Source organism: Haemaphysalis longicornis, unplaced genomic scaffold, assembly GCF_048455015.1.
Source record: "Haemaphysalis longicornis isolate Haplotype H1 unplaced genomic scaffold, Haemaphysalis longicornis Haplotype H1 scaffold_1, whole genome shotgun sequence".
Taxonomy (NCBI): domain Eukaryota; kingdom Metazoa; phylum Arthropoda; class Arachnida; order Ixodida; family Ixodidae; genus Haemaphysalis; species Haemaphysalis longicornis.
Genome location: NW_027526203.1, coordinates 450991693 through 451005934, shown reverse-complemented (window position 1 = coordinate 451005934; position 14242 = coordinate 450991693). Strand labels below are relative to the sequence as shown.

The 14242-nt window shown below is 46.4% G+C and overlaps 1 protein-coding gene across 1 annotated transcript; it reads left to right on the top strand.

Annotated features, from left to right (window-relative positions):
* Positions 1-302: 302 nt before the first annotated feature.
* Positions 303-13316, top strand: LOC144162410 (uncharacterized). The gene is made up of 2 exons (XM_077692934.1): positions 303-1623; positions 13036-13316. The coding sequence occupies exons 1-2, from the start codon at positions 303-305 to the stop codon at positions 13314-13316; spliced, it is 1602 nt and encodes a 533-aa protein (XP_077549060.1).
* Positions 13317-14242: the final 926 nt, after the last annotated feature.

Sequence of the window (14242 nt, the reverse complement as noted above, 5' to 3'; positions counted from 1 at the left end):
GTAATGGCCTGGCCATCAAGGAGTATTTGAATGTGTTCATTGAGGTATCGATTGGCGTGAGGGGGGACGACAAGGAGCTAAGATTTTTACGTGAACACTGGAAGCCACAGGCCCATGGGCGTACTAGAAGTGAGATGCCATGAGTTGGTGTGAGCTTCCTTTAATCACTTTCGCGTGGCATTTAGCATGAATGCAGGGGTTATACCCCTAGATGTGCTTGGTAAGTGCACCACTTGTCTTCCCCGACTCCGCGTGGGCTCGTAGCTTGGAAGACGACGACGGCTGCTACGGCCACGTTTGCAATGCATTCTGCTGGAAACAGCGCATCGGCCTTGGGCCGAGGTACTCAAGTTGCGTCATCTGACGATTCCGGAACCTACAAGGTCGTACTTCCCCGTCTGCCTTCTGGTAACACCGTTCTAAACTCCGTGTTCTTGCATGCTGACCTGTCTGGCCGACCGTACCGTGCCCCGGACTTTCGCGATGCTTTGCTTGCCGTTCTAGACACCAAGGACATTCTTGCTTGTGGTCAATATCAGATGAGTCACTTGTGGCTTGTCACATGCGTCAACGGTGCAGCGAAACAAAAGCTAGTAGAACGAGGCGAACTTGCGGTCAAAGGCCTCAAGTGCCTGGTCATTGATCCTGAGAGCAGGAATATCAAAATGAAGCTTCTTTGGCTTTCCCCGCACATAGAGCAACGCCGAATTGTAGAAGCTCTGGAACCGTATGGCACGGTTCAGTCTATCACAAGAGAAATGTGGCGGTGTGATGGCATGGAGGCTTGGCAGATGACCAACAGAGACGTGTCATTCACTCTGAAGGATGGAATCTCAGTCAACTCGCTGCCGCACCTACTGGACGTCTACGGTCAACAGTCTCTCATCTTGATTCCTGGGCGTCCGCCACTCTGCTTGCGCTGCAATAGGGTAGGCCACATAAGGAGGCAGTGCAAGACTCCGCGTTGCAAGAAATGCCACCGTTACGGCCACTTGTCATCAGCGTGTGTGCAAACCTACGCAGACAAGCTTCGTTCGGGTCGCGAAGCGGAAGATGACACTGTTTCATCTCACATCATGGATGCGAGTGAGGTCGTGGATTCTTCAGGGGAAGCTGTTGTGGAGCAGCGGCGAGAAGATAGGGCTCCTGCGGTGCCCACGGAGAATGCGTCCCGTTTGGTACCGCCTGAAGATCAAGGAGGGGGCGCTAACGCTGCGGTCTTGCCTGCAACATGGGCCGAGTCGCCACCTTACCTGGATCGACCACCGTCGACGGAGAATGAAGAAATGGAACTTGACATTGGTACCAAAAAGCGACCTGCGCCCCTTGATGAAGCTGAGGCTTCGGGTGGAAAACCAGTGGTCATGGAGACGAAGCAGGCGAAGAAGTTCCTTGCCAGGGATGCTTCGGATCCTGCTCCTGCTGCTTCGGCGGTGCTATCGACGGCTTTGGCGCCGGGTGCCACATCCTCCTGTGATACAGGCCTCATAAGCTCAGAGGCTCCTCTAGTTGCCGACCCTGCATCATCATCAGGGGCAGCTTTGGCTGCCTCCCCGGCTACGGAAAGTGCAACTACTGGTCGCCGTCCTGCTGCCCGGCCTCCAGATCCTGACGGAACTGTTGGTAGGCGCGGTAGAGACGCTACAGTACTGCTGTAGGTTGTCATGGTGGGAGCTCTTTCTTTTCAGTTTGGAACGTTAAATGTCCGTGGCTTACGTAACAAGAGGCGTCAAGGCCAGCTTCTTCACCTAATGCGGGGTTGGAAGCTTGATATATTGGCCATTCAAGAAACAAAAATTCAGTCGGATGAAGGGACTACGGAAGCTATAGCTCCTTTTCAATCAGAGTACGAAGTGTGCGTTAGCCACGCCAAAGGGTTATCTGCTGGGTGCATGCTCTTTCTGAACAAGCGCCTCCAATGCTGTGTGGAATTTGTATCCACTGATTCGGAGGGACGCCTTATCGTATGTGACCTAATGATCGCGGGACAGTCATGGAGATTTATTGTCGTTTATGCACCGTCGCAACCTCGCGAACGGGAAGAATATTTCCTGTCATTACAGAGTCACCTGCGTACTAACCGCCACTTAATGGTCTTAGGGGATTTTAACTGTGTGTGTAACCCGAGTGACAGGTCATGTGAGCACCAACGATCGGACTTAAGCGCCAAAACATTGGAAAACATTGCTTGTGACTTTCACCTTTGTGACATAGGAGAAAATGTCCGACTGCAAAATCGTTTTACACATTTTCAGGGAGCCTCTCACGCTAGGCTAGACCGTATTTATGTTTCTTTAGATTCTTTACCGTGTGTCCATAGCTACTCTGTTCATCCGGTATTTTTTAGCGATCATTGCCTTGTATCTGCTGCGCATGGTAGCCAACAGTGTCGGAGTCGTCGCCTGAATTGGGAATTGTGGAAATTTAATAATTCTCTACTATCCCATCAGCCCTTTTTAAATCGTGTGCCAGAAATTATTCAAAATGCAAGAAATCGCTATGATCTGCCAATGCTCGCACGGTGGGAATTATTTAAGCAAGAAGTGAAAGTCACGGCAATTGAAGAGGCTACAGTGATGACGTTTGAAAAGAAAAACAACATAAATCACCTAAATAAATTGTTGAGAGAACTTTATGAACTTGAAGGCCGATGTCCAGGTCAATATATGGATGACATTCGGAATGTCAAGGCGCAGCTACAGGCTTTTGATGTTGAGAAATACCGGGGAGCACTAGTGCGAGCGAGATCACAGCGCTTTGCTGAAGTGCAACCGTGTCGCCGGTCACTAGGTGTTGAGCGCCGTCATGCTCTGTCTAAACAAATACTTGAAATTGAGTATAAAGAGAAAATTACTGATGACACTACTGTGATAATGATGGCCTTCGTCGATTACTATAGAACTGTATTCCAAACTCTCAAAAGAACAGTGAGCGAGGACTCCATTGACAAATTCATTAGTTTGCTGCCCAAATTAAACCAGGACGAGTGTGAATCCATTGACCAGGAGATTGGCATTCAAGAATTGGTGTCTAGCATTGAATCATTGTCGAAAGGCAAAACCCCGGGACCTGATGGTCTCACTGCAGAATTTTACCACACATTCTGTTCTCTGCTGGCTCCATTTTTACTTGAGGTTTACCGCGAGGCTTACAAGACTGGATTTCTTCCACCTACGCTGTACGAAGGCCACACTGTTCTAATCCCCAAAAGTAATGATCCTGACAAACTGCGTAAAGTAGAAGGATATCGTCCCATTTCCTTATGTAATGTAGATTATAAAGTCTTCGCTAAGATTTTGGCCAACCGTCTTCAAAATGTGATTGAGCTACTAGTTGGTGACCATCAGACATGTGGCATCCGTGGGCGATCTATTCAAACTAACATACACATAGCAAGGTCTATATTGGAGTGTGTTTCGGGTACGTCAGCCCAGGTAGCCTTAGTACAACTAGATTTGGCAAAGGCATTCGATCGCGTCAGTCACCAATTTCTGTTTCGTGCTCTACAGCATGTGAACGCAGGACCTTGGCTTACCGAAGGTATTCAAATATGTTATGCTAATGGCTCGACAAGAGTGATAGTCAACAATCGACTAACCCAACCAATCCACCTTCTTTCATCGGTTCGTCAAGGGTGCCCATTATCACCACTCCTGTTTTGCTTATATCTGGAACCATTGTGCATGCGCATAATAGAGGACAATAATGTTAGAGGGTTCACGCTATCGTCCTTCGAAGTGAAAATTTTAGCATATGCCGATGATGTCGCTTTGTTTTGTACTGACAAGGCCAGTGTGGAGAATGCTCTTGCCATCACACAAGAATTTTGCGAGGTTTCAGGTGCGGCCCTGAATTTCGAGAAAAGCTGCGGATTTTGGTTAGGAGAATGGGGAACCACACCCGATTGTTTCGCCGGAATCAATTGGAATAGAGACCTAACTTATTTAGGAGTACCCCTCTCGCAGTTTCGCAATACTGACTCGCATTGGTCGGAGCAGGCGCTGAAGCTACAGCGCCAAGTGAATGACTGGCGGGGACGGCAGCTGTCCATCTTTTCTCGTGCTCGGGCGTGTAACACGTTCCTTGTGACCCGACTTCTTTATGTCCTACAGGTGTTACATTGCTCACGACTTAAGATCCAGGCTTTTCACCGGATTTTTGCAACCTTCATTTGGTGTTCGCGTAGTGAGCCAATGCGTCGAGATAACCTTTTTCTTCCGGTTGTGCGAGGGGGACTGGGGCTTGTTCACCTGTTTCTTTGGCAGCTTCTTTCTCGTTTATTCTACTTTCGAGATGTTCAACATCCTTTTTTGAAAGCTGTACTGCAAATACGTCTTGCACATTTTCTCCCAGATATTGTGGTGTCTTCGCTGTCTGTGGACGCAGCCCGAAGCCCGCGAGGTTTCCTCAAAGAAGTGGTTGACACAATTCGCTTCTTACAGGCTCGGTTTAGCCTTGAGTACATATTTACTGCTACGCGCGAGTCTATTTCTGATGCCCTGGTTTCTGGGCTTTTTCCCACACCTCTATATCGTGTTCTGTACCTACAGTGTCCGTACCAGGATGTCCTCAATAGAGTGTGTAAAATGTGTGTTCCGCCAGGTGTTAAAACATTTTTCTTCAAATTACACACTGGCACGCTCCCTGTTAAAACTTGGATGAAAGATCGGGGTCTGTTTATAGCTTGGTCGACAGACTGTCGGCTCTGTACTCGACCAGAGACAACTGATCACTGCTTTGTAGACTGCAGAGATGCTGTCTTTTTCTGGGACATTCTACAGCGAACGCTCAAAAAAGACATGGATATTACGCCTTTCTCTATCCGATTTTTGCCATTCGACTATCCTGGTGAGCCACCTTATGACATGTTCGTGTTGATTGGTTTGTACAGTCTGTGGCGATGCCGCTGATGTGATAGGCATGCTGAGCCACCAAGATCAACTAAGTCTTATTTCCGAGAAACTGTGGCATTTGTACATAGTGTGTATAGTTCGCTTGATCAACCACCTGACTGGTTCCCTCTTTTGAACGCTTGTGTGTGTTTGCCTGAATTTTGATGTATATTTGCTTCTCATAACTTCAGGGTATAATTTTGTTTGCTTGTATTCGTCGTACTGCAACGTCCGAGCGTATTTTCCCATGTAATAAAAAAAAAAGTGGGCTCGTAGCTTAATCGGTAAGACAACGGGCTCTTGCTTTGTTGCTCTGTTAGTTCCAGGTTCGATTCCTGGCGGTGCGGGAAATTCTTTTATTCTTCGCGGGAGTTTTCTGGTGACACCAACGGTCGCGAAAGAACCCTTGGGGGGTAGAGGTAGAAAGCTTTGCTTTAAAAACGACCAAAACCTAAGCCGCCCCATGACGAGGATAGCGAGTATGATGACAGGAACGATCAACCCCTATTCAGCAACAGAAACAAGAACCTACGCCTTGATAATGTAAATGCCCAAAGCATTGTAAATAAAACTGACCTCCTTGAAATCACTTTACTCCAACATGATCCGCACATCACAGTAATTACTGAAACATGGCTACGCAACGAAATAAGTGATGATACAATATTCCCACAGAACTACAAAGTCTTTCGCAAAGACCGTGCCTCTAGGGGTGGCGGTGTGGCGGTTCTAATCAAACAACAGATTGAAGCCATATTGTTGGACGATATTGCCGACTTGGAGTGCTTGTGCAAAGTTATCTTGTTGGGGTCAGCATTTTATTTTATACGCGGTTTACCGCCCTCCTGATACGCCCCCTGAATACTTAAGCAAACTTGAGCTACATATGTCTCAATATCACAAACATAAAATTATTCTTGTGGGTGACTTCAATCTACCAACTATTAACTGGAAATTAATGCACGCTTGTCCCCAGAATGGTGAGCATGCTAACATTATGTTCAATATTATGTTCACTCATGATTTGGCCTAGCTGGTTCGCGAACCAACGCGTGTTCAAAGTTCTTGCAGTTCAGTTTTAGACCTCATATTTTTCAAACGTGCGTTCAGCGAATATACCGTGCTGTCGAAGCCGGATTATCTGATCACTATCTTGTGGGCCTTTCCGTCCCACTGTTGAAACGTGGTGATAACAAACGCTGTCAAGTGCGGTCATTCAAAGACTACTCCCTTGCAGACGACGCGTCCATAATTGATTATCTGGAGACCGGTCTTGTTGATTTTGACAATGATGACGTATGCGCTCTCTGGGTACACTCTTAAAAAAAAATTCCCCCGCATTTCCCCGAGGGGGAGAATGTGAAAGTGCGAATGCACGGTTGTCGGCCCGCTTGCGGCGCTTGCGCTCGGCCCCCGCAGCCCACCGCCTCGCCGCCTTCTCTTCCATCTCTTCCATCGGGTTTGTAGTATCACGTGTACACCACGCAGTTATCAAGCCGCTATAACGCCGCTGAGTCGCCAACGCACGCCGCTGACGACGTAGTTTGAATGCGTTAAAGATATAAGGCGCGTCACTAACACTGATATCACCGTCGCGTCCGTGGCTTGGTCGGTAGAGCGTCGCGCTGCGGCCGCAAAGTCCTCGGATCGGAACGTGGCGCCGGATGCTGTTTCTTTTTTTTAAATATAGAGGAGCACTGCGGACGCCGCCGCCGCCGCCGCCGCCGGCGGTGGATGGTTTGGGGTCGCTTATAAAGTGCATTCGCACTTAAAAAGGTCGGAGCATTCACTAATGGAATACTAACAAGTTACTTGTCCCAGTATACACTAGGTACTTAGTAACTGGAGGTAGTAAATGTAGCACTTGTCAAAATTACTAACCGAAGCAGGCAGTAAGCACCACTACCCCCACTAGTAAAGTCCCAGCGATAGCACTTTTCTGAGCTACATGCGTTTACTAACTGACCATGCACAACCTAGTCATAAGCACGACCTTAATCTAGTGCTACCACTTCCTACACTCAGTTAATTTACTAACCATGCCGTTTTTAGTGCCAGAGCCTACGTACAAAACCGCGGGGTAGTAAGGTTCGTAAGGAGTTAGTAAATACGGCCGTTACTACCTTTTTACGACCTTTTTTATTAAGAGTGTACGGTTTAAGAAAATGTGTGAATACTGTTTAGCTAAATTTGTCCCAAGCCGAAAAAAGAAAACTCGCAAACAGACCTCCTGGATAACGTGTAGTAATTCACTTGAAACGTAAAATTAAACGCCTAAAAAAAGCGTGCGGATTCGACTAAAATCGGACCATTGCGGGCTAGCCTTGCACAAGCTTTGCGTTCTTCTAAGGATTATTATTTCCAAACAACTCTCCCAAATTTCATAAAAAATGACCCAGATAAATTTTGGTACCACTTGACTGATAAAAAAAAAGCCTGTATCGGAAATGTTACTAAATGACTCTATTGTTACGGACAAAAAGATTATAGCTGAGCATTTCAATATATACTTCCATAGCGTATTTTCTAGCCCAAGTGTATATCCATCTGATGTTTCATTGTTTCACACGACAGAGGCCAACTTTGTTTCGAACCCGGATGTATTTTCTATGCTCTTAAAACTGAAAACTAAGAAATCAAGCGGTCCTGATAATATTCCAAACACCTTTCTTTGCCGATATCCTGAAGTGATCGCGAAATATCTTGTGATTATATTCCGTGTATCTTTGGTGTCTTCAAAGCTCCCTAGTGACTGGAAGGCTGCCCGAGTTGCACCGGTATTTAAAAAAGGTAACCGTTTGCTTTTTGAAAATTATCGTCCAATATCCTTAACATCATCATGCTGTATATTAATTGAGCATATAATTGCAAATCATATCGCCGAATATCTTGAAAATAATGCCGTCTTAACTGATTCTCAACATGATTTCAGAAAGGGTTTTTCTACTGTGACTCAACTGCTCACTCATTCCTTTGCGTCAACTCTAGATAAAAACGGTCAAATTGATGTGATATTTTTGGATTTTAGCAAAGCGTTTGATAGGGTTCCTCATCACAATCTAATACTAAAATTAAACAATATTGGTCTTCCTCGCATCTTGGTTTGCTGGGTTATTGATTATTTAAAAAACTTATTCAGTACGCTGAAATCGGGGATCAACGATCGGGCTGCCTTCCTGTCGCCTCCGGAGTACCGCAAGGGAGTGTTTTGGGACCCCTGCTGTTCCTGCTGTATATAAATGACATTGTAAGTGTGATATGTTCATCTGTGCAAATTCGCCTGTTCGCAGACGATTGTGTTTTGTATAATGAAATTACTTGCCCTGAAAATCAACATGACCTTAATGACAGTTTGTTTATTGTTTTTCAATGGTGCAATTACTGGGGAATGGCTTTGAACTTAGATAAAACTGTACATATGCGTATAACCCGGAAGAAAAATCCACTTCAGTATACTTATACACTAAATGCATCACCTGTACAGCAAGTTTCTGGGTTCAGATATTTAGGAGTAAGACTCACAATTAATTTGTCTTGGAATCAACATATTGACAATATTTCCGCTTCCGCCTTCCGTAAATTGTCTTTCTTACGACACAAATTAAAAAACGCTCCTTCAGATGTCAAACTCCTGGCCTACCAATCGATAATCCGACCAAAGTTAGAATATGCATCCGTAATATGGGACCTGTTCACAGAGAAAAACGTCAATAAACTAGAAAGAATCCAAAGAAAAGCTGTATGGTATATATATTCTAAGTTTCGTCCAACTGATTCACCTTCTGATTTAAATTAGAGCTAATGGCATTGAACTCCTTGAGTCACGACGGAAGACATTTAGGCTTGATTTTCTTTCCCACCTTCTTCAGAGACAAACAGCACTAGACCCGACACAGTACCTGACACCCATATAGACAAGACATACGAGACACCATCAACCCTAACACCTTATTTTGCACGCACAGACACATTTAAATTTTCTTTTTTTCCACGAACAGTGGAAGAATGGAACTTCCTAAAAGACTCTGTATAAGGATCCACTTTGGTTGTTTTGTTGACTGTGTATTGTTTGGGTCTGTAAACCTGTTCTAGTGTGTCGAATTCTTTCCTTTTTTCTTTTTCGTTTCTACCTGACTTGAGTGCCTGTATATGTACTTTTTACTTGTACCGTGCCACCTGCTTGGACCTGCGAAGGTCTGCAGTATGTAATAAATAAATGAAATGAATGAAATGAAAATAGTTCCTTTCGCGGCAGACACGGTCATTGGACTTGTATTCGTCTTCGGTCTTCAGCAGCGACCGGTTACAGCGGTAAGCAACGGAACGTGGTGGCACGTACCGCGTGCCATCGCTGGTCAACCACTGCGTTACACTGGGGGGAAGGAGAGAACGTTTGAGATTACAACGTGCCGCCTGTAGCAGGCTATGTGCCGTAGCGGAACGCCCAGGCAGCGTATTTGACAAACCTGGGAACCTGGCCACCTAGACGCACCCCACATTCGCCTTTTACTCGTGTCGTAATTAAAGAACCGGGTGACTACAGCATGCTTGTATACGCTAAACCGACCTAAAAGATAGCAAACTATCCTTATTTTCGGCAAGAGTGCGTAGAAGGGACCCAATATAACACGTTGCATCAAAAAGGGAAAAAAACAATGTAGGTAACCCACGACTCTGCCCAACGATGGTCTACCCCAGGTTACTGAAGCCGTATAGCGAAGCCTGTTTAGCAGCTGGTCGCCTTGCTCCAGACAACAGAAAGGGTGTTCCAAGCGAAACAGAAGATGGCGCTAGCGAGGATGCGATGACCCCAAACGTGCTGATAAGTAGTCTGCATCGTGCCGGAGGTGACAGAGCGGAGCGTGAACACCGAATGAGCAGTAGTCTCTACTAACAGCGAGATTGAGAGGCGTGGTAGAGAGCTCGAGTTTGACGTGATAGACGTAAACAGGGTTAATAAGCCCCATTAGACTGAGGCAAGTTTTTTAGTGGAATGGGATTCACTTCAGCCCCAGACTAGGAAACAAGGTAAGGTGACGCTTAGGCGGGAGAGAAAGAGAGAGATAGACTTTATCTTGAAACCTGTGTCCAAAGGACTGCTCGGCTTCTTGGTTAGGTTACAGGGACTAGTGTCCTGGCTATAGTCCTAACTATCTATAGTCCTGGCGTGTTTTAATGTGGTTCACAAGCGTGGTCCAATGGAGCTCTTCAAGCTCCTTAGGGGGTGTGACCCATGCCTCCCAGCAAGTGTGGCAGGAATTGGTTGCAGGGAAGATCTCAGGGTGCTTTGTATGTTTAAGCATGTCCAGAGGGTGTGTTCATTGTTGGAGTATTGGTCGCAGTGTGAGCATTTTGGTGTGCCTGGAAACCGGTCTTTGTAGTGCTGTGTGTGTTGTGTTGGTAGCGTGCTCATTTGTGCACGTGGAGTGAGGACAGCGTCAGGACGGGCGAATTTTCTGTGGTAGGGGAGGGTGGTTATCTGATCTCTGACGTCCCGTACGTACTTTCTACGAGTCTGATGCATTTCTCGGCGGGAGAGCGGTACCTTTTTTATATGGCCACGTGAAGGTAAGGAAGGCAAACTAGGCGACAAATGTAGAGTGATAGACGTATGCACACTCAACGCTGGGACTAGGAGTAAGCCAAGCCTAGCTGTGAACGTAGATAGCAGCGATTTGAAGGGAAACAATAGAGAGAAGAATTCAGAGAGAGATAAAAATAAACCCCGTAAGCGGAAAGCGAAAGTGGAAAACAAATGCAATAATTATTTAATCAGCTACATAAATATGCAAGGTGGCAGAAAGCCTGATAGGTGGGTGGAAATACAAAAACAAAACAACTATAACGGGAAGCAATAAGCGTGTACGCCTTAGCCGATACTCACGTCCGAGACCTATAGAAGCCCCACGGTGGGGCTTCTATAGGTCTCGGACGTGAGTATCGGCTAAGGCGTACACGCTTATTGCTTCCCGTTATAGTTGTTTTGCCCCGCCTTCCCTGTCATAGGCAATTGTGTCTGGGAAGAATGCAACAGGGCCGTAGGAATGAAGAAAGGGGGAGTAGTTGAGGAACCGACTGGTAGAGACTGCATGCAAGCTGTAAGGAGCATCTAAAGGCACGATAGCGGGGGGAAATACATGCTTAAGAATTGAGAATCTGCGGACCGGCAGCGGAGCTGGGGAGCAAAATGAGGAAATGTTAAGGATGTGGAAGGGAGGGGTGGTTCCGGGTCTCACATTTGCTAATACAGTACTCTGCTTAAAATCAGACGCTCTAGCATGCCTTAAAGTTAACCAGAGAACGGTAGGCCGTTTGGCCTTAGGAGCGCATGGTAAAAAAACTAACGAAGCAGTGCAAAAAGATATATGGGCTGGGCGTCGTTTGAAGTTCGAGAAGCTCAGAGTAAAATATGTTTTGAGGGCGGGTTGAGAGCAATGGATCAGCGTAGGTGGACATCTGAAGTTTTTAGGTACCTATACACGAAAAAAGTGGACACGCAGTGGCTAAAAAAAACTAGAAGGCTAACAATGAAATATGGAAAGAAGAGTGGAGAATCAAATGCAGCCAAGGTAACCAAAAAAGAAGCAAGGCTGATAGAAATGAGTAAATGGAGAGAAAAAAATGTAAGTTAAAATGTCGTTAGAGACGTACAGGGCAGAGAAATTGGACATCAGAAAGGAAAATTTCTACGGTAATTGCAAGGGCAGTGCTTTGTTTTTTGAGGCTGGAGCAGGTTGCTTGCGAACTAAGAGCTTTGTGGGGAAGTATACACAAAATGATAGGGTATGCGTGGTCTGCAGAAAAGAAACGGAAACTATGCGGCACATAGTGTTGCAATGCGTGTGTATCCATCCAAATCTACATGAGGGAAATATTCGGCTTCCAGAAGCCCTAGAAGTTAAGGGTAGCACAGAGGGAGCTAACTTCAGTAAAATATGCTGTTGGGCTAGTTGGTGCATTATGCTTCAAGAAGCGCATCTGTTTTCTAGTTCTGTTTTTCCTGTCGTGGTTTTTAGCGCTCTTTTTCTTGGAGATAACTTCAAAACTGTCGAGGCGACGAAAAGAAGATTAGAAGGCTGGTAAACGAAAAGCAGAGAGGAGAATATTGCCAGGACGGCTACGACTTGTAACAGAAAAAAATAAGTATTTTGTGCCTGCCCTAAGAGCAGCGCTAGTATTAAACTAAAAGTATAAAACATAGATACACGAGTTTTTTTGGTAAGATTACTCGTCATTACCCCGCCACGAAGGGGATACCACTAACAATCGTCAATCATCATCATCATCATCATGCATTGCTACAGAACGTTGTTCCCGAGTATAGGACGAGTCGGTGCTCTGGGAATGCAGTGAAGTGTTTGTCCTCTTCACTCAGGGTTGTTCCTGTGAACCGAGCTCGTGTTCTACAACCGCTTGACCCCAGCCTTCGCTTAGACACGGACCTCATTTCCGCGACTTACGGGAATGACCCCGTAGTTGGGAGTTGAGTGTTTTATTTGTAAACATATAGAGAAGATGAAAGCAACTTTATTTCCAGAAAGATCCCCTAGTTCGTAGCTCCCTGGATAGTTAAGAGGGCCACAGACAATCGAGCCCCTGCTTTTTCCGTGCTGGGCGGCGGCCTTTCCTTGGGGGGCCCTGCAGAGAACGATTCGTCAAGAGTTTCCCCTAAACCCATGCGGCATCCGGTTTTTGTCTGTGTATACCATGCATGCTTTGATGTGGTGATGTTGATTGGCCTCCACACTATTTGGCGCTCACGCATGGCCTGGCTCCCCGATGATACGGACGCGCGGCCGACGCGGCAATCTTTCCGACAAAGTGTACGCAAGTGTGTCAAAGAGCAGAAACGAAATATCCCTGTTTTTAAGTGGCCCCCAAGGGAGGAACCCCTGACCAGTCTTCTAACGACAGAGCCGGCCCACTGTTGGGTAGGTTGCGTAAAAACTACGTGTTTTACTTTTAGCTACTGTTTGTTGTGTTGTATCGAGAGGCAAGTAAAGAAACAGGAAATTGAAATAATGTACGCAAAAATAAACTGCTCTTGCTTGGGCACCATGCACGCGCCGAGAACGCGTCTTCGTCCCATTGGCTCGGCTTGCAGTCGTCTTTTCTTCTAACGTTAGCATTTGAAGACGTGCAGCCTTGGTGCTGCCTCTGGCGTTCGCATCGCTGTGCAAGACGGCTGACGTTCCAGCGCTCGAAAACGACTCCCTGTGCAACGGTGACGCAGACTTGAGTGGAGACGTTTCAGAGATGCCCACTGACGAAATTATTCGCAAGACGAAGATGCTTGACGAAGAAATCAAGACTATGCTGACTGAGATTACGCACATCATGCACGAGATGGGAAAGCTGAAACAGAAGGTCAAGGAGAGCAACGTCAAAATCGTGGTGAACTGCTGCACCTGGTGCCAACCGTAGTCGAGCTGCTAGACATCGACCCGCAGGAGTTAGCGAGGAGCACGGCGCCATATATAGACCTCGAACGTCGGCGAAAGGGCAAGAGCGCCGTCATCAAAACCGCCACGCGCAAGATCTTGCGCGTAGAGGTTTCCTGGAGGAACGACCTACGTTTCGCCACTCGTCCTTCCTGTGGATGGCTAAAAGCTTTGCCCCGGTGACTTTTTCGGTGTCACCAAGGGCTCCCACGTCATCGTGGGGACATTGCTGCCAGAGTGCGACTCGCACGTCAAGCTCATGCTAGTACGAGAGTCCCACAGAACGGTACAGCAGCAGCGGTGGTCTGGCATGATAGCCATGAGGGGAGGCGGTGACAAGGTTACGCATGAGGACATGGATGTCGTCATGGAGGTGCAGGGCAACAAAAAAGCAACCTCCACTACTACACCTGAGCGGAGTGAACGATTTTCCTTTGAGTATGTATACTAATTCGGTGAGCTCTGGTAATCTTGCAGCGCTCTTTCTTTCTCTCTCTTCTTTCTTTCTTTCTTTCTTTCTTTCTTTCTTTCTTTCTTTCTTTCTTTCTTTGCGTGGTCCCTGTATAGCGTGCAGCGCTGAATCGTATCTATATGATAAACTGCTGACGCGCCTTATTTCCTTGTTACAGTACGTACGCTGCTGCTCTTTTGTCATGCCGCTTGTATATTGGTATTTTTGTTGCCTGTAACAGCAAACTTCGAGTGGAGCTATAGAAGATAAGTCATAAGTTAAAGCATTCAGGACGTAATATTTTGCCGACGAGGGTTTCCATTTCTTTCTTGCAAGATAAAAGTGTTCGGAACGACACTCAGAACACTGCAATGACCGGCAAGGAAAGATTAACCAAAGACAGCTGTGTGCTAAGACGATTGAAGGCATGAACCACCTCCAATGAAATCGAAGTTTGC